General features: G+C 42.5%; 1 protein-coding gene across 2 annotated transcripts in view; it reads left to right on the plus strand.

The window, feature by feature from the left end:
- The window catches only part of MAP2K6 (mitogen-activated protein kinase kinase 6), a 93,836-nt gene that overhangs the window by 62,374 nt on the left and 11,018 nt on the right, over positions 1–20,444 (plus strand). The window contains exons 4-10 of one of the 2 annotated variants that reach the window (XM_063120053.1): positions 883–996; positions 4,396–4,515; positions 5,982–6,098; positions 7,257–7,308; positions 9,165–9,292; positions 10,316–10,393; positions 13,381–13,520. In XM_063120053.1, coding sequence (XP_062976123.1) covers positions 883–996; positions 4,396–4,515; positions 5,982–6,098; positions 7,257–7,308; positions 9,165–9,292; positions 10,316–10,393; positions 13,381–13,520 — 749 coding nt within the window. Of the gene's footprint in view, positions 1–882; positions 997–3,602; positions 3,787–4,395; positions 4,516–5,981; positions 6,099–7,256; positions 7,309–9,164; positions 9,293–10,315; positions 10,394–13,380; positions 13,521–20,444 lie in introns of those variants that run through there. The other variant, XM_063120054.1, reaches the window with a different exon arrangement.

The following is a 20,444-nucleotide window of genomic DNA, read 5'->3' on the forward strand; positions in this document are numbered from 1 at the left end:
TGTTCTTCTTCTTCTTCTATTATTATTATTATTATTATTATTATTATTATTATTATTATTATTATTGTTGTTGCATTTTTATTGGCAGAGAGAGAGAGAGAGAGAGGCACTTGTGGGATCTTCTACCTCGGGTGCCAAGATAACGTGGCTGGCCTTGGATACTATGCACCTTGACTACGAGGTGGCAGGGTGGGAAGAGGAAGGGCCATGTACTGCTCTGCTTCAGACAGCAAAATGGCTTTTGTCGGCCCTGTGGCCCAGGAAAGAAAGCATTGTATAAGGAAATAACACACACCTGCATCTGCCTTAATCTTTAAAAAAAAAAATAGTCATACAAATGTCTAAATTGGCCTTGCAGAAGGTGTGCGTATGAATACCTGCGTAGGAAAAATAATGTGAATTCCCTCAGAGGGAAAACTGTTAGAAACATTTGAATAAACAAACTGATTTTTTTTAAAAAAAACAAATCAATTAATTATTGATTAAAAACATAGTGATCTGGAAAGATACATTAAAATGCTGTTTAGTGGTAGGTATATTCCAAACAATGCCCTCCTTTAAGAAATCATTACCTCTGCAGGTAAGCAGGGTGCCCCCATAATGATTTTAAAAACACTAATGAAATTTTGTGAACATTATGAAATTGACTCCGCCAATTGCTCAGGGTGCAGTTCTATGCAACTTTAGACAGAAAACGTTCTGTGCCTTTTTTCTGCCTAAACATGCATAGGATTGCACTCTCAGAGGAGTAAGTTCAGCCATACAGATTTGGAAATTTCGGAGGTCTGCAATCAATCTGAGAACTCTTCGCTTTGGCTGCATGAGAGTGGATAGCTGCACTTTGGCTTCTGAAAACATTTCCTTCACTTTATTTCTTCGCAGAACTTTGAAGTCAAAGCTGATGACCTGGAGCCAATATCAGAACTTGGACGCGGTGCATACGGGGTGGTAGAGATGATGCGGCATGTGCCCAGTGGGCAAATTATGGCAGTGAAGGTAGAGTGAAGCTCTGTAGTTATTCTCCCTTTGTATATTTTAACAGTACACATTCATGCTGCCTCCCTGCCCCAGTAGATATTTATGTTTTGCAACGCTGATATATGATAATATATATGTGAAAGAAGCTTGAGTTTCAAACATTCATTAAAGGTTGAAGGTCCAAAATGATTCATTTATCAGAGGACCATTAACTGTGCTTAAATAAACAAAGCATCAATAAAATGGGATACATGACACGTATAAGCTGTCAGTCATCTGCTTGGACCAATTTACAAGATTGCATTCTGGCCTTGCTTTCCAGAGGTCATATTTCCATAGTAAAGAATCAAACCTTTCATTGTACTCTTTATCTCTTTTGGATATAGGAGTTCAAGGGTCAAATTATTTGGTCATCTCCCCCCCCCCCCCAACACATGCTTTGTGGGTTTCTAGAAGCATTTGGCTGGTTACTGTTAGAAATGGGACTAGATGAATCTTTGGCCTGACTCAAGGGCAGTTGGATCCTTAACTTATTCCTTTCAACATTCTCTCTCTCTCCATGATAGTGCTTCCAAAATGTGGGAATATACCCTTCAATATTGAGGGAAGCTTGTATGTGGCATGCTCATTATGATGAAAATGGGCTATTTGCATCCACTCTTAATTTATTTTGGGATGTAATTTGGTATATAAGAGATGAGACATACAAATGTGCATATGAATACATCTTTGGTCACTTTCGATGATCATATTACCTATACCAGGTAAGTTGAGATGTGAACAAACCTTATGCCTACTTGTGCAACCACTTCCCTCTTCCTTTTTGGCATGCCTGAATGCAGTTTGGAAGTCTCCAATCTGAAACAGGAAACTATGGTTATGAGCTTTGGAACATGCCAGGATCTTAAGCCAACTTCAAATGATGGTTTAAAAGTCAGATGTGCTGTGAAGGAAAGAGAGAAAGGGTTATTTGCAAAGAGGAAAGGTTTGTTCATTTCATGGTTTGTTAAGCTGAGATAAGATCATCCGTACTGGATCTTTGTCGTCTACTTACATGGACCCCAATCTATTTCTGCTTATTCACCAAAAATTTGGTTAGTTATGATATTTTGGTCTTACGGTTTATTATCAGTCAGCATAATCTTTGTTTCTATATTATGGAGAAAAGAAATGTCCATATTCTTTTGGACATTTTGTCCAAATATATTTTGTCCATATATATTATGGACAAAACAAAATAAGTGCATTGCCTTAATTTCAGTGAAAATACTGTAAATAGCAGCGCCAGCTTTATTTTCCTGTTAGATAATCACCCACATAATTCATATAAACAATTTTGTTTAGGTCTGTGATTATTATGATTTTTATATCAAGTATTGGCAAATATGTATCTTATACAATTCCTGTATTTATTTATTTATTTATTTCATTTATATCCCGCCTTTTTTTAAAGTTCTGTTAATAGGTGACATAAAATGACATTTCAAAAATTGATATTTTACATTAAATAAAGATTACGCAATATTTTAATTTTAAAATTTGAAATCAGAAAAAAGACAAAATAGTTTATTTTTTTTAAAAAAATCACATTTCTAGTGTGTTAAAACTCTTAGGAAAGAATTTCCTTCCTGCTTATATTGGCATTGTTCCACTGAAGTTGATCATTGACTTGCTCATTTCCTTTCTAAAAGCTGTGAGAAAAGTAACTTGGGCTTTGAGGCTAAGAGCAGGTTATAGTACCAGTATGAAGTAATCAATTACAAAAGCCCTCTGAAGAAGATTAGCCCATGATTAATCCTAGGAGTAAGCAGAGATTTATTGGCTTCATTCTTACCACTGTGCCAAGCTGTTTACATCCTAGCAAATTAGTACAGATTCCAGTGGCTTTGATATGCAACAAAGATCCCAGACAGTCCATTTAATCTCTGGTAGAGCTAACTATGGTTTGTTCCCTTTACCCAACCTGGTGCTCTCCAGATGTTTTGGATTATAACTCCCCACACTCCTGTTCATTGGCCATCCTGGTTGAAGCTAGTGGGAGTTGCAGTCCAAAATATCCCGAGGGCACTAAGTTGTGGGTGCTGTCTTAACCCTTGTTAAGATCCCAACTGCAGCAAAATCACAGTTGAACTTGTTAAGTTCTGCTTGTATGTGTAGGGAGACACCAGCAGGCCCTGGCTCTCACCATGCAAGCAGAGATGCTGGTGAAGCGTAGAAACCACCTTAACCATGTTTTACTTGGCACAGATGCAATAGTTAACCATGGTTAATGCAAACCATGTCATGGGAAAACCCGCTTTATGCCATGGTTGCACACCCTGATTTGCAGCCAGAGTTAAAATACTCTGGCGTAATGCTTAACCATGTTTAAGCATTATTCCTGTATAGGGCTAGTCAGTCTGAACTGAAACACTATACACTGATCTTTCCCATAACCAGGGGTATCCTGTTCCCTTTAGCATGGGGGGAGGGGCATCTATAAGCATATGGACCCTGTCCCTGACCTGACAGTGAATGAGAAAGACCTTGCTGAGTGCTTCAGAGGTGCCGCACATGAAAGGAGCCGCTGGACCAGGGCAGGTGAAGTGTGCATTGCTAAACCCGGGCCTCTTTCAGTAATCGCCCTCCGCTAAATGTTCTGCCATCATAGCTTTGGTAATGATGGAAGAACAGAGGAAGGGAAAAGAGAGAGAAGAGCGAAAGAGAGAAAGAAAGCACTTCTGTAATAACAATCATCCTTTGCCCTTCTATAGCACCTCACATCCGAGGATCTCACAGTGCTTCCCAGACATAAATTACGCCTGTGAGGTAGGTAAGCATTATTATCCCCGTTTCACATAGGCACAAAGAAAGAGGCTTTTTAAAAACAACAACAACAACAACAACCACACTTCTTCAAATGTGGCCTCTAATTTTGGGTGCCTGATATGAGACACTTACAACCTAAGCCTTTGTATGTCTACTCAGTAACTCTCACCGATTTCATTGGGACTTACCCACAGGTAAGTGTGCATTGGACTGCACCCTTATTGTCCAACGGCCACAAAAACATTTACGTTTTGTCAGAAGGGACTAGAACTTGGGAGTTAGGGCTTCCCAAGTCAATATCTCTGCTGGCTTGAACCTGTGTGGTTGCGATCAGTTTTTAGCTCTTGAAATGTACCTAGTTTGGAGGCTTCCTGCTTTTAACTGCCAGGCCTCAGCCGTTTGTTTTTCCTTGTCGGTTCAGAAAGGGCAATAAAAAGGTGGAAATGCCTTAGGAAGAAAAAGAAAAAGCACGTTTGAAAATTTCTTTGGTTAAAAAGAGCCAAAACGTCCTCACTCTCATAGCTTTTGTGATCAATGAGCTCTTGGATGAAACAATGCACGTGGCTGGGAATGAGAGGGATGCGAATTAAAACTGGGTCTGTTTTGCAGCGAATCCGAGCAACGGTGAACAGCCAGGAGCAGAAGAGGCTACTGATGGACCTAGACATTTCCATGAGGACAGTAGACTGTCACTTCACTGTCACTTTCTATGGCGCACTGTTTAGAGAGGTACGGCTCTATGGGTCCTGGCTTGTGTCCTCCATCATATCGCCTACCTTGAACCTAGGAAGCTGCTGTATACCAGATCACATTGTGTATCCATCTAGCCTGGTATATGACCTGTTGTGACTGGCCCTGTCACTCCGGGGTGTCCAGCCGTGCTCTTCCCCATTACCAGATCCCTTTTTTTGAACGGCAGATAAAAAGTACTTTTTAATTTATTTATTGGAAGGTTTTCATATTTCGCCCTTCTAATGTAATCACATTACTCAGGACGACTTACAACAATCAAAATACCACAGCCCATATCAAAGCAGCAGTATAAAACCCAGACAGTATAAAAATTATGCTCAGAGCGTATTAAAAATGGGCTCAGTAAATAAAAAGTCCTGTACAGGTTTCATCGTTTATTTATTTATTTTTAAAAAACTCGCTTACCCTGCAAGATGAAAAATTTGATGGAACGGAAAAGTTTTCACCAACAGATGGAGAGGGGCAGGGCAGAGAGCCAAACAATGCTTTCTGCCCCTGTGTTCTGGTCCTTCTCATGTACACTTAACCTTGGAATCACCCCGAAGTGATCATGGTTGGTGCTATATGTATATCTGTGAAACCTTCATGGTGGTTGTGTAGGCATACTGACGCTTGCTAGACCTTGATACGCCCACTCCAAATCCTGCACACAGTGCAGGAGTGCAAACGTTTAAGATGGTTTAGTGCCAGAATTCCAGGTTTCTTTTTAAATCAATAAGAATGGCTACAGAAATCGAGGACCTGCTTCTGTGTCCTTACTTGCACAAGTTGGAATTGATTCAGGATTCAATTCGCCTGGGCCAAATAATCCTTCAAGTTGTACTTCTGGCAGTTACAGTGTTTAGCAAACGTGTCGCCTTCCTCAAGGACGTTAGTTTTTTAGGCCTGGATATTTCTATGGTGGTGGGGGGAGTCAATTTTGACATGTGACTTAAAAAAACCATGATAGCCATGCATCTTAATTTTCAAGGCTCCCCACGCACCATATTTTAAAGCAAAATAACTTTTTTTTTGTCACGAATTTTGGAAGCGAACTGCCGCTTTTCCCCCTCTCCTGCCACTGTGCCCCTGAATTTCAGCAGTGGGGGCTGCCAAATAAAGCCAGAGGACAGACATATGTGAGCTGTGGGGCATAAGTTACCCATTCCTGAAGTAGATGGTTCATGCAATGGCAGAGATGACTTATTGCCTAGATTGTAATTTTAAAAAGAAAATGGGAAGCTACAGTAACTAAAGCCCTGTTCCTGGTCTTCTGAATCCTGCATTGTCCTGAGACTGGCACTTATTCAGGTTAAAGGCCAGGCTTCAATGTGTGGTAGAAGAGATAATAAAAAGCGAGTGGACCGAGAAGCTACGGAAGGCAAGACACAAATGCTTTGGTGGAAGCGGGGAGGTGTTAGTGAAAGCTGGTAGCCACTGTCTTTTCTCCTGCATTTCCCTAGGGAGATGTGTGGATTTGTATGGAACTGATGGACACTTCACTGGACAAGTTCTACAAGCAAGTCATTGACAAAGGTTTGACGATTCCTGAAGACATCCTAGGAAAAATAGCTGTCTCAGTGAGTGCTTCTGTTTCTTGTTTTTATTCATTTTGCTTCCAAAATGAATTTAGCACCCTTTCTGCCTTTGTAGTCCACAACTATCAATCAGCTTGTGATATATAAAGTTTCAAAAGGAAAAAAGGAACTGCTTCTCTTTAACGGCTCAAGTCTTGTTATTAATTATTAGAGAGGTGCATCAAACACACAGCTCAGATTGGTCCACAGTTTGGGTGGATTTTGACCCAAACTTTTTTGGGTGCAGCTCACTTCACCTCAGATACAAAGTGAAGCCTCACTTCAGAAAATCCAAAGCTTTGTATGTTTCTCCAATTTCTGACATAATTGGACAATATTTTCAAGTATAGTGCTCTTTTCTGAGTAATACCTGCCCAATCTGGATGAATAATAGATGCCCAATAGCTGCCAGAGAGGTGCAGGGATGTTGTGCAAGAGAAGTCTTCATGTTTTGGGCACTTTGAATGAAAATGATGTACATCATAGAGGAGACACTAGTGAAGTAACTTGTGAAATTCCAGAAAGAAAGTTGAGGAAGTTAGGGAGTTACAATGAATGGAAAACTGAGTCCTTGTTCTACATTCCTCCCAAAAGCACTGGGATTGAAAGTAAAAAAAAGCGAGCCCTAGTAAAGTTATTCCATGGTTGGACTCTAGAGCTGTTAGTCATAAACCTACACCCTCCCCCCCTCTACCTTCCCCATGCCTGCCATTTTCCTTTAATGGAAAGCTTGCCATTTTATGTGATCAGAATCCCTATTCCCCATCCTGTTCTTTGCCTATGTTTTTTTTTTCTGCAAAGAGTAACATCTTGTATTGCAAGTGGCAAGGAATTCCTTGGTCCCCTGGAATTTAGCCATCAAAACTGGGTGTACTCTGATTCTTGGAAGGCCATTGCATCGGTCTTGACTTGAGCGTGCTGCTAAAGGTGGCTGGAAGAGCAATGATGAATACCATGAATCATGTTTTATCACTCTGGTGCCAGACTGCAGGCTCAGCAGTAGCCTGCCTGTTAATTGCCAAGATGCCCAACCTAGACTGTCTCCACCCCAGTTAAGTGTTGAAAGGAGGGTGAACTTGTGGCCTGGCTCTGGAAAAGAGAGTGCAGTCTGTCTGCCTCAGCGAGATACGGCTCATTCTTGTCTGTGGTTGTGTTTTTCAGATTGTAAAAGCATTAGAACACCTACACAGTAAGCTCTCTGTAATTCACCGAGGTAAGTGTGAACAGTGTTGCAGGCCATAACAGTTTTTGATCCTAAAAGGGGTTGATGAGTATTGTGTAAGAAGAGCCCTGTTTAGCTCAGTTTTAAACCTACACAAAGCAATAGGATTTTATCTCCCTGGTTGCGGAGGACACATGACACCAACACCCTGGCAGGTGCAGTGGTTTTCTGTTTTCCAAGCACAGTACAAGGTGCTTGTTTTGAGCTCTTGGGTAGTATCAGATAGATACTGGAATGCTCATTTTGTCCTTTGCAAACTTACTGTTTTGGTACTTTTCTATCTCAGCTGCCCCACCTATGATATTGGGTATACCTACACTGTATTTTTAAGGATTACTGAGTTACAGTGGGTTGAATCCAAAGATGTGCAAAGGAAGGGCTGTTTGTGCAACATATATTTTGCATCCCCTTCTCCCCACCCTCCCACTCCTGCTCACTCTACATCCCACAAAAAAATCCAGTGGAGGGTCAGGGGACCTTCCTGCATAGTGGGAGCTTTGGCAGGTGGGCCATAATGGGAGGAGAGATAATCTAAAATCAGGCCGAGGCACCTTCTACCCATGCAACTTTAGGTCCCAAGCCGTCTATGTGCATTGAGCAGTCAATTAGGAAACACCACATCTAAAATGCTACATGTTGTTGTTATTATATAGCTTTGATACTAGGAATCCTACCTCATTGAATTTCTTAGGAAGGTATTTGGAGGTAGTCTCAGCATCTCCTGCTACAGTCAAGAAATATTGTTGCTAGTTACTGGCTGTTCAGAGTGGAGATAATTTCATTTCAGTAGCCTGGTGTGGACGTAATGCTGAGTTCCTAGTATCCGCAGTTAACAAATCAATTGCCAGCGCTGGGAACACACACTAAGGATCCTATGCAAGTTTAGACAGAAAAAGGTCTATCTCCCAGCATAACTGACTGGGGAATGCTGGAGTCGTAGGACTTTCCTCTGTCTAAACCTGCACAGGATTGCACCCTGAGTCTCTAAATCTCCTGCTTTCCCTAGAGAAAATTCCCTGCCTTAGTTCTCACCAGGGTTCTGTCATTTTAGGAATCTCTGGCCAGGCTTTGTCACCATAAGGTCAGTGTGGCTGAACATTGGGGCTTAAACATGGTCAAGAGAGGAGAGGACACTTTTGATTGTGGGAGGGGAGGGCCTGAGGGAAGGAGCACATGTTCCCAAGGTTGACTTCCAGTTCCTTCACCAGGGTTAGAAGGCAGCTAGAACAACATGAGCATTGTTGTTTGTCCTCTGTGTATTTTTTTTTTCTAAAACTGAATGTTGGTGTTTTAAATTTGTAATTTTGCATTGGTGCTCTTTTTATCTGGTTGAGCTTTTATAATGTATTTTATATTATGGTTTTATACTGTTGTTTTATACTTTGAATGGTTTTAATTTTTGTGAACCGCCTAGAGAGCTCCGTCTATTGGGCGGTATAGAAATGTAATAAATAAATAAATTCAACCACAAAATTCTACAGTTTCCTTTGCTTGGAATAAGTGCCATCCTTGGTCTAGAGCAGAGGTGGGAAACCAGTGGCCCTCCAGATATTGTAGGACTCCAAATCCCATCAGCCCCAGCCAGCATGGGCAGTTGTCAGGAATGATAGGTGTTGTAGTCCAACGACATCTGGAAGGGAAAACGGGTTTCCCCCTCCTGGCTTAGAGCTTGGGGAAAGAGATTATGTTCTTACCGTTGCCGATTTTGTGATTTTGATTTGACAAGCAAACCGTCTGCTGCTTCTGGTGCCCTCTGGTGGTAACAACGAAATTTTGTTGGCTTCCGTGACCTGGTACAAGCAACCTGCTTGCAAAGAATGACCATTTCTGTGCATTCCACCTTGCAGATGTCAAGCCCTCCAACGTGCTGATCAATACACTGGGACAGGTGAAAATGTGCGATTTTGGTATTAGTGGTTACCTCGTTGATTCTGTGGCCAAGACGATGGATGCTGGCTGCAAGCCATATATGGCAGTAAGTGCAAAGAATTGGTGCTATCAAACACAAATTCCTAAAACTGTTTCCTGAATATTTTTGTTCATAGTTTTATTTATTTTCAGCATTTAAATATCCCATTTTAACACATACTTAAGGTAGCTTGCCACCAAAATAAAAGCAATGGAAATAACAGTTGAAATACTGGTCAAAAAACAAAAGGCAGTAGCAGCATAAAAGACAGTCTGTAGATAGTACTCTGCAAAAGCTGTCTTTATTTGAGTGCTTTTGGGAAATTGTTGCACTCTTGGGTGCCACCGCTGGAAAGGCCCTATATTGAGTAACCGGCTCTCACAAGATTATCTGTTGGGTGCTTGTGGACCCTATGGCGAGCTATGCAGAGTTGCCCATGGCCCTAATTGCATGGCTGGGTGGGCAATCCATCGGGATCAGCAGTAGCAAAGCCACGAGGGGCCGTTGCTGCCAGACCCTGGTAAGTCCGCCCCTCCCTGGCAAGGCATGCTGGGAGTTGCGGGCGGTGCACAACATAGCGGCTTCTTTGTAAAATGGCCACCGAAGCCTTGGAATTCCGAGACCAAATCTTGTGCAGCCCTAATATTTAGGTGGAATGGTCAGGTATAAAAACAGACACACGCAACACAGATTTTTCATTATGGATGGGTATTCTTTGTTGACTGGCTCCCAAAAGCGTAAGTCAGTAACTAGTTTTGACCTATGCAACCCTAAATGGCTTGAGACCAAGATATCCAAGCAACCGCTTTGTCTCTAGTATCTCCTGTCATGAAGTTAAAAATTAATCAAACGCATCCTCTTAACAAAACCAGGTTAAGAGAGCCAAGGGCACATAGAGAAGCATTCTTGCTGGTTTCTCCTTGGAATCTTTTTGAAGCCCGAGAGTGTATCTGATTAGAGTACTGCTGCACACACCTTAATTTGCTTTCATGCTTATAAGAAATAGGTTTCTCTCCTCCCTCTCCCCTTTGTCCAAATGAGGGATTTAGAACATGGCAATCTATCTGTATTCTGTCTTTCCCCCTCCAGCCTGAAAGAATCAACCCAGAACTAAATCAAAAGGGATACAGCGTTAAATCTGATATTTGGAGTCTGGGAATCACAATGGTAAGAGAAAGCTCCTGTTGTGACCCTGAAATGTGTCTACTGAACAGAGATTAATTTGGGGGAGCATTCTGGTCTGTCCTATTCATGTGACTCAGTGGGATAAAGTCCTGTTCTGTTCTGTTTGGTGGGGTGGGTTCAGAAACTTCCTTTTGAGAGGAAGGGCTCCACTCACAGAAGGTTCCTCCACCTATTTTGGGGGAATCCTCCCTGCACCCCAGCTCACCCCATTCAGCAGGATCTCCTGATTCTGGATATAGCATTTTTAGGGGGGTGGAAGGGCTGTTGTGGGAAGGAGGCGGTGGGGAAGTCCACCTCTGCCAGTCCAGTTGATCCAAGTTAAATCTGGATCCAACCCCAAACGTTTTGCTGCCTGGGGCTGCCTGAGATGAATTTAAAACCAGTTCCAGCCTTTAGCCTTTGATACAGCAAAGACATCCAAGGTTCAAAACGTGTCACCATTTAAAAGCAGAACCTTCCGTAAGAGGAAAGATAACCATTTTGCTTTTACACTCATCAATCTCTTCACTGTTCTTGTTGAGCCTGATAGATTTACAGATGGTCAGAAATGGTCACGGGGTTAGATCAGAGGAGGAGAAACATCTTGGTACATCTTGAAACATCTTTCGACACCCAGGGTCCACTTTTAAGTCCAAACAGGCATTTTGAGACCCACTTCCTAACATTTTACATTATATTTGTATGGTGGTAGTGCTGGTGATATGACCCACCATAGTTTAGGGCACAGCCCAGTAGTGGGTCCAGACCAATGGTGTAGTATAATCTTCCCCAACCTGCTGCCCCTTTCCAAGATGGCTTGGAATTATGGGAGTTGTAGTCCAAGACATCTGCAGGGCAGCAGGTTAGGAAAGGCTGCTCTATTAGAATGGCAAAACGTGAGTGAGTGAAGGGTCACCATTAAGGACAATCTTTTATTGTATACATAAAGTTTTCAAACTTTCTCCCTTTGGAGAATTCTCTCTGCATCTACTGAGGGCAACAGGATTCTACAAAGTCCTGATATCATCCCCTCCTTTTTTTCATTTTTAACATTTTATTATTACACATATATCTTCCCTTCTTCCCTTCAAGGAATCTTCCCTTATACGGTGCTTCTCTTGTTTATGTTATACACACAACAACCCTGTGAGGTAGGTTAGACTGACAGTCAGTGACAGTCAGTGTCACCCAAATGGAGACTGGAACCCAGATCTCCCTAGTCCAACAGTCTAACCTGCTTCTGTCACATGAATTGCACATACACAGAATTCCCCTGTTTGTTGCCCATTATCAGGGAAGATCAGTCGTGGTACGCAAGCAGCCTTTCAAGGGAAGCTTTTCCTTCAAGATCTTCTTCTCATTGATTAGCTCCTGATATATTTATTTATTTATTACACTTATATACCGCCCCCATAGCTAGAGCTCTCTGGGCGGTTTACAGTTCTAGGAAAACCCATTATTGAGGATTCCTACTTCTTGTGCCCATCAGAATGAAGTTTGAAATGTTCTGGCATTAAAAGGGTGCTAAAAAGGAGTAGGGATGGGTAAGAAGTTAATTCAGTTCATAGTTTAATGCGAATTTACTTAATTTCGCACGTTGAAATCACTATGTGAACCAAAACCCAGTTATCCATCAACATTTGCATTTCTCCAAATTTTGCAATCAAAAATGTCTACAAGCCTTATTAGAGAAAAGCATTAAAATGGATTATAGTACAAAAAAATGCTTGCAAAGCTTTGTATACAAGTTTAAAAATGCATGTCTTTGGAAAATGTGCACAAACATGCTTTAAAACTGAATTGGGGTGGGGAAATAAGAAACTAAGAAAAACTGAAATTGACAGATCCACGAAAGGAATAGTTTGTTTGCTTCCTTTCCAGCTTCATTAATGGGTTGAAACCCAAAAACGCAGTGTTGTTTTAATGCTACCAAATAGTGGGTTTCATTGTCTTGTTCTGTTCCACTTAATTTTAATTTTGCAGCGGATTGCAGGGTTGAAGTGGCATTTTTCCAGTTTATTTGCAGGAGGATTTGACTGTGTGCCTAGCAGCCCTGCTTCTTTTAACAAGGGACATGTCCTAGAATTTTTAGACGTGTACTGATCAGAAGGAAAGCAAACTATTTGGAGATTCAGAAGTAGTAAAGAGCTATGTCAGCTGTAACAGCAGTCACCTGTTTCCTAAAGTAGTAGAGCTGGCTGGTTTGGCTTGGCCTAGAGTGGATTGATTTAAATTTGGGGCAGACTCCTTGTACCTTTTAAAAAAAACGTTGAGTAGACAGAAGAATTTTGGCAGGTACAGCTGTACATCACCACCATAGTCCTGCAGTATTTTTCAGGTCTCCTTTTTACAGCACTTCTGATAAATATCAGGAAACTGGTTAGCAATGTGCTTGTGTTCTTTATCTGTGAAGTGCAAGAAACGCAGTGCCCTGCAGCAGTAAACTATCTCAGCTCTTTCTCAACTGGCGCCAGGCCTGGGGTAGGGAATCTGCTTTCAGAACAAACCTGAGATTTCTGTTGGCATGTCGGAATAATTGTCTTGGGAATTATGAGTCCCCTCTTGTTGCAACAGCCCTGATGGGTGTGGTGTGGGGGAGAGGGCCCGTCCTCTCCTGGCGCACTCTGCATTCTCCAGGGAGGCTGTGGGTACAGGGCACAAACTAGCAGAACTGGCCTCACATGCGGCAGCGTTTAAACATTCCCAGAGACATGCTGTCTCCAGGGACTTGCACAGGCCGTGCCTCAGAGGCAACAAATGAGCCCAGCGTTTCCAAGGAGGGAACGGAAAGAGGGGTGGGGGTGGGAGGTGTTGCGGGGAAAGGCTGAGCTCGGAACGGCTGCTGTTTCAGAGGCTTGCCTGCAGATGGCAGCGTGTGCCAACATTGCGAACAACATCTGACAGTGTATTTGTGTGTTGCTCCGGACAGTGCCTTAGATATCTAAAAGAGCCTAAGGAAGCTGTCTTGCTGTCTTCTCCCCCACACCCAGATTGAACTGGCAATCTTGCGGTTTCCGTACGACTCCTGGGGGACGCCGTTCCAGCAACTCAAACAGGTGGTGGAAGAGCCATCGCCGCAGCTCCCGGTTGACAAGTTCTCCGCTGAGTTTGTCGATTTTACCTCACTGTGGTAAGCATGTTGTCCTTGAGCCGTGGAGAACTCGACGATGCCCGCCTTAAATGCTTGAGCCTGCTCCCATATTGAGTGCAACCTTCCCCAACCTGGTACCCTACAGATGTTGTGGACCAGTCCTAGCTAGCATGGCCAATGGACAGGAATGCTGGGCGTTGAAATCCAAAACATCTGGAGGGCACCAGGTTGGGGAAGGCCGGTGTTGTGTAATGTTGCTGGCATGTAGTAAGGGCTCTAACTTGCACTTTCTAGACATGTTGACAGCAGTGCTTGCCGTCTAAAATAAAACATCTTCTCTCAACATCTTCTTGGCCTGGAAAGGGCTTTCCATGTACATAAGATTGCTAGATGACTTCTTCAAAGGGTTGCTTTTAATGTGGGTAGGACTTTGGCAAGAACAAAGCGATTTTCTATGAACTGCTCCCTTCACACTTCCCCGAAAGCACCTCAATAAGCCCACAGGCACAGGCTAGCAACTTTAGTAGGTTGCTAATTGTTTTGTCTGGACTCCCCTCTAGTACTTGCTTTCAGTAATACAGAGCTCATCATTCGAATATGTGAAATATAAAGAATGCCTCTGGGCACAAACAGAATGCTTTTCCTTCTGTAGTGAAACCGAAGCCTAACTGAACCTAATCCTAGGTACATGTATATAAACTGAATTTACCCTTCCCTCTCTTGCTTCCACTTTTGGCAAATTTTGAATTGTAAGCTCCTTGGGGCAGGGTCCTTTCTTCTGGTTGTCTGTAAAGCACCATGCACATTGGTGGTGCTGTGAAAACTGGTAATAACTAGAGAGCAACCCAAATTAGGCCCCAGCACCTTTCTGTTTAGAAATAAAGCATGGGATGGAATTGGGCTCATTCCTTTCCCTGTTGTGCTTCCTTCTGTGTCAGTATTCCAGATGTGCCACTGCTCGGTTTCTTGTGCTCCAAGCCTGTGCCGGGGGCTGAGTTTCCCCCAGTGCCTCAAAGATGGAGGGGAGGGGGTTAACAATGCCCAAAGGTGTTGCTGCTGCTATAATCAGGGACACTGGATGAGCTTCCTCCCTGGCCCTTCCCCACTGTCCTTCCAAACAATCGTGACAAGTTGTGGAAACTCTTACAGGTATCTGGCAAGACATCTGGGGCTCAGGAAGCAATGTCATAGCAATGTGGCGGACGTTGGAGCCTCCCCAGCCACTGTCTCACTTTTATTCATTCATTCATTTATTTATTTATTTAGCACCATGAATGTACATGGTGCTGTACACAGTAAAACAATAAAATAGCAAGACCCTGCCACACAGGACAGTCCTGTTGCAGATGGAGGTGAGTGGGCACCATCACCTCCTTCCTTTACATCTGTTACCTGTTCCTACCAGGTAAGTGGCTTCCAGCGATTGGAGCCCAAGCGTTCTGTCTATAGGCTGCCGTTCAGTGTACAGTCTGTCTTGAGGGTTAGCTTGTCCATGTGCTGTTGACCTATTTAGCTGAATGCATATCAAATGTACATTTAATGGGTATACATCCTTGGCTGCCATTCTCAAATGGTGGGGTTGTTACCCTTATTAAGATGTTTTAATTAATTAATTAATTAATTAATTATAATATTCTTATTCTGTCCGATAGCCAAGGCTCTCTGGGCAGTTTGCAATGAAAACCATAACATACAAGGTGTATCTACCAGATGCTTATTCTAACAAATAATCAGCATGTCATTCGCCATATTGGGCTTTGCTGCTATAGATTTTTTAAAAGTGATAATTACAATGAGACGGACAAAAAAAATCTGTTTAGTAAGATCTGTAAATCGTTTCCAAGAAAATACGTCCATAAATAAGTGTTATTTCTGAGTTCATAAAAACTGCTTGTAAGTAATATTGCAAAAGCAGTGGGCTGGGAGTAGGGGTGCTAATCACTGTCTAGAGGTCTACAACCCGCTCCTAGCAGAGCAAGCTTCAAAATGCCTTCAACTCAGGATCGTATTTCATAGAATCATAGACCAGTAGAGTTGGAAGGGGCCTATAAGGCCATCAAATCCAGCCCCCTGCTCAATGCAGGAATCCACCTTAAAGCATCCCTGACAGATGTCCAGCTGCCTCTTAAAGGACTCTCATGTGGGAGAGCCCACCATTTACCATTGTCATACTGATTTAACAGTCTGGAAGTTTTTAATCTTCCATGACTTTGCTTGCCTGCTTAGAGCCCTACAAGGAGCCATAAGTCGACACAGAGTTTGGGATTGGTCGGCCTGGAGTTGATGGAGGAGGTGTTTGTAGGAATAGCAATTGAGTACCAAAATATGGTGCTTAATGAGCTATTTTCACTGCCAGGCAACTGCTGGTTTTGGGCTTTCCAGCTCTACCTATGCCTTCCTCCTGTTTTGCAACTCAAGTTTCCTTCCCAGAAAGATGATTTTATGCTCTAACTCAGGGAGTTGGGCGACTTGTGGACCGCCAGATTTTGATGGACTGCCACTCCCATCTGCTCTCATGAAACCCCATTGTGTTTGAATTGCTTGTCCCCTGGGCTAAGGTTAAAAGTGTGGCGTGCCTGCAGGGACAGTATTGCTGAGGAATCTTTAAATACCTAGCAGGCAAAAATAAAAGCATTGTAACCGGTTGGAGGGCCGGTGGCTGCTAGTGATGATTTCCTGCTAATACCGTGGGAAATTATTGAGTTGTTTGGAACGTCTGCCGTTGCAAGGGAAGAAGGTGATTGGTAAAAACAACCTTCTTAACCCCAGAGATCAGATTATCAGTTAAAATCTTTGCAGGATTGGGTTTATTGGACAGGTTGCCACAGCCTCATCCTCTCTTGTGAGATTAAGGAGTGGCAGCAGGTATGCATAAGGCGAAGGCTGGGTGAGAAAGAGAATTATTTCATTCCATTAATTAATGTTTGTGGGGGTGGAGTGGAAGGGTTCAAGTTGTTTGGCAGATGCTCACCTGTGGCTACTAAGCTATGACCACGAGGCTTGCTGTGGAAGTAACATCATCGTTTTGAAAACAAGCAGAAGCCCTCAAGGGAAACAAGGAAGGCACGTATGTCAGCCTGGCCTTTACGTCAGCCAGCTCAACTTCCACTGCCTTTTTCCTGAGCTGAGACACGTGTGTCTGAGTGAACAGTCTTAAGGATTGTTTCCAGGAAATGTCATGTTGACCCCCCAAGTGTCCTATGTAGGAAGTAATGCAGTGTGTCAGAGTTCTAGGCCTTATTGCTCATTTCTCTTGAAATGAGAATCCTGCCATCCTGTTAAATATCAGTGTATTGGGGAGGGAAAGGAGTCGAATTCAACACAGAGTTGTTGTTGTTGTTATGTGTAATAAGCTATTAAAGATAATGCCTCTCAGAGATAGTTTAGTCTCTCTCAGCTCTTTGAAAAAGTTAATATTTTTCCACCTGGGCCTTAAACAAGAGATAGCTGGCACATCAAGGAGGCTAATGCTTTTAGTCCTCAGCTCAATTAGTCTTTCAACGCTTGTCTGTCGTATGGCTTCACACGTAGGACTCCTTATTGCTTCCTCTGTCAGCCATTCTCTTCCTTCTGTACTTGGTCCTTTTGTGGCTTGGGGTCATTAGCTGCATGTGACAGGCAGCTCCCAGCTCCTTCGGGAATGCTGCAATTACTTTCAGGTGGTGTATTTTATTTATTTATTTATTTATTTATTTATTTATTTATTTATTTATTGCATTTATATACCGCCCCATAGCTGAAGTTCTCTGGGCAGTTTACAAAAGTAGCGAGGCAAGGCCAAATTTCCATCTATACATGGCCTCTCACATTTTGTTGTTGTTATTATTAGTCTCTTTTTAGTCCAAATAGGGCCCCCAAGGCTACTTAAAATTGAAACATGCCACAATTTAAAAACATTAAAGAAAAACTTTAAAAGAAGTTGAACTCTTTAAAACACCTTCAGAAATAGACGGAATGTCAGGAAAAGCATTAGGACAGAGCACTGCAACTCTTTGGACAATAAAATGGCTCTGCTTTAGTTTCTTGGTGGATGATGCTGTGAAGACATTTAGAGCAATTTTAGGAGCATTCTTGCATCAGGCACTGCAGTGCTGCCGTCACCTTGACAAGCGGAAAGGAGGAAGATGGTTTGTGTGCCAGCCAAATAAGTCCTGAGGGATAATAAATATTAATGAATAGCAGGAGTATCAGGGTCTGAAGGCCAATGCAGTGCCACAGGCCATGTGAAGGTGGTGTAACGTCGGCGCCAGATGGGCCTCGCTGGGAAAGCATTCTACAGTCCATTGCTCATTAATTAGGGATAGTTTCTGTCCTTGCAGAGCACTTACTCTGCCATCTAATCTTCCAGCTATGTTTCCCCAGTAGCCTTGCTGCATCTTCAAATTGCCCATATCCTTCCTCCTTCCTGCCTGTTGTTGCTTCTCTGCTCCCACCCATATACTGTGTGTAAAATGCATATAAATTCTACAAAAATGCAGTCATAATATAGCAAGTTACGGGAAATGAACAAACATACATTTATATAATTTGAATTTCCTTCATGGCGGACTTGGATAGGTTTTTTCAGTGCAGGTTTTTTATATTAAAAATCAATTTTAGACATGCACACTCTCTCCTGTCAGTTTCGATAAGCAAAGGCAGTGTGTGTGTGTGACTTTGTTATTATACAGCATAAGAGTTTCCGTAAACCTGAGCTCTGAGATGATGCAGCAAGAGATGGGCAGGAAATAACACTTCCGTAAGCATCCTTAACTTCCCCTGGGCTTGGCAAATCCCACAAGAGGGTGTATTTACTATAGCTGATTATCACACTTTTATTTGCCTCAGTGTGACACTTTACACCTCCTTCCCCTCTCCGCCAAAGCGTGTACGTGTCAGAATCTTTTTCAAGTCACTCCAAGCATCTTCCCCATAAATACCCTGCCAGGAAGAGAGTTGCTATTACATCCTGTCTTCAAAGCTATTTTCTGCTAGAGGGAGACCGAAATAAATGAACGTTTACCCATTCATCCCTCCCTCCCATCATAGACAAACTTTCCCAGCCATCCGTTGTAGTAAAGGTATTTGCGGGAAGAGTGACGATCCTTAAAAACATTAATAATGCCCTGTTCTGACAGTGGGCTAATCAGATCAATGATGAAGAGAAAGTAAATCAACTCACAGTGTTCTTTACAGTCAGTGAATGAATGCTAGATACATCTGCTTGCCCCAAGGAAAAACAGGGCAACGTGTCTGCACTATAATCATATATCCACTTCCCTTACTCGGCTCCGTCCTTTTTCTTCTGCTGCCCCTTACGCCTGGAACGCTCTTCCAGATCACTTGAGAACTACAAACTCAATCACTGCTTTTAAAACTCAGCTAAAAACTTTTCTTTTCCCTATAGCCTTCAAATATTGAGTTTGTTCTGACTCTATACTGTTAGCTTCACCCTACCCGGTGCCTGTTTACACTTCCCTGTGCCTGTTTGCATTCTCCTTCCCTCTTTATTGTTTACTACAACTTATTAGATTGTAAGCCTATGCGGCAGGGTCTTGCTATTTACTGTGTTATCTGTACAGCACCATGTACATTGATGGTGCTATATAAATAAATAATAATAATAATAATAATAATAATAATAATAATAATATATCAGTTTAACTGCCCAGGTGTCCTGCAAAGAATACTGGGAATTGTAGTTTGGTGAGGGTACTAAGAGTGCTCCGTCACCTTCCATACAGGTTACAATTTTTATGGTTTTCCTTCCTCAGAATAGACTGCAATCCTAAACACCATTAAGCCTCCTGCGATTACTGGAAAGTGGGACTACACAGCTGACGCCACCCTCATAGTTGTGTAGCTTTCCTCTGATGTCCACATTTTTAGGCATGAATGTCTGCAATGGGAAAGCCTACTTGTATAGATCTTCACCCATTCCTTAGGAGCAGGAACCTTGTGCTATCACGATTTCAGCTGTTGGGGAAATTTCTGTGCATAACAAAATCTATTTATGTAGGCTTCCCCCCTGCAAAATCCTGTGCCTCAAATGGACATTGGTGGTGGGCGAAGCTGCATGACTTTGGAAGCAGGGCCAGTGGTGCAGCTCCCACTCTCTGGTAATCGCGGGAGGGACCCTTTCACATGCATAATGTAAAAAGGGAGCTGTATCAAAGAGTTCATCCATTTGAACTTAATGGGATTTATGAGGATGAGAACTTAATTTGACTTGCGAGTTGAAGTTCATCTCCTAGGATCCCAAGCATAAGGAGACACAGAGCATCAAGATGCTGCAAGCAGCTTTTTCAGCTTTCTGAAAGTAGTGTGGGAGAAAGGAGAGTCCAGGTGAGCCTCTAACATCCAAGAAGATGCTACTTGACTCCCAAATTAGCATCACCCCATGGTGGTCAAATGGACTGTAGCCGCTAAGGGCTGCACAAGCAGAATTGGAGCAAAAAGGCCTGCTCAAAATGTGCTGTGCTCCCTGTTCCAATTTTTCTTTCAGAAACCAAGCAAAGCTTTTCACTTATCTTAAGTGTTCCTACTCCACTTTAACTCTTGTTCAGCAAGTGTGTTCAAGTGTGTACCTTGACACAGCTGAAAAAAAATCATAAAATGTGTGCATCAGTCACTGACAGGTCCATATTTCAGGTTGTCCTCAACTATGACTAGGTGTGAATTGTTATGTAGTCTTCTAGTGCCCCTCCTCCTTAATTTAGTAACAGCAAAAAAGTGTTCTTTCTTGGACTGACTGGGGACAACTGAAGAATCATGCACACAAACGGTGCTAAGTATCCAAGTGACCCAATCAGATGCTATTTAAATTATTAGTTTTTTCATCATGTCGACAAATGCATAGTTCAGAACTTGGTCTATTTTGTACGACAAATGAGTGTGAATAATTTTATCTATTTACATAGTAGACCAATTATTCACTTTCATTATCACCACCACAAATGGGATCAGGAGTCAGGAGTCCTCCAC

This window comes from Elgaria multicarinata, chromosome 3 (assembly GCF_023053635.1).
Source record: "Elgaria multicarinata webbii isolate HBS135686 ecotype San Diego chromosome 3, rElgMul1.1.pri, whole genome shotgun sequence".
NCBI classification, from domain to species: domain Eukaryota; kingdom Metazoa; phylum Chordata; class Lepidosauria; order Squamata; family Anguidae; genus Elgaria; species Elgaria multicarinata.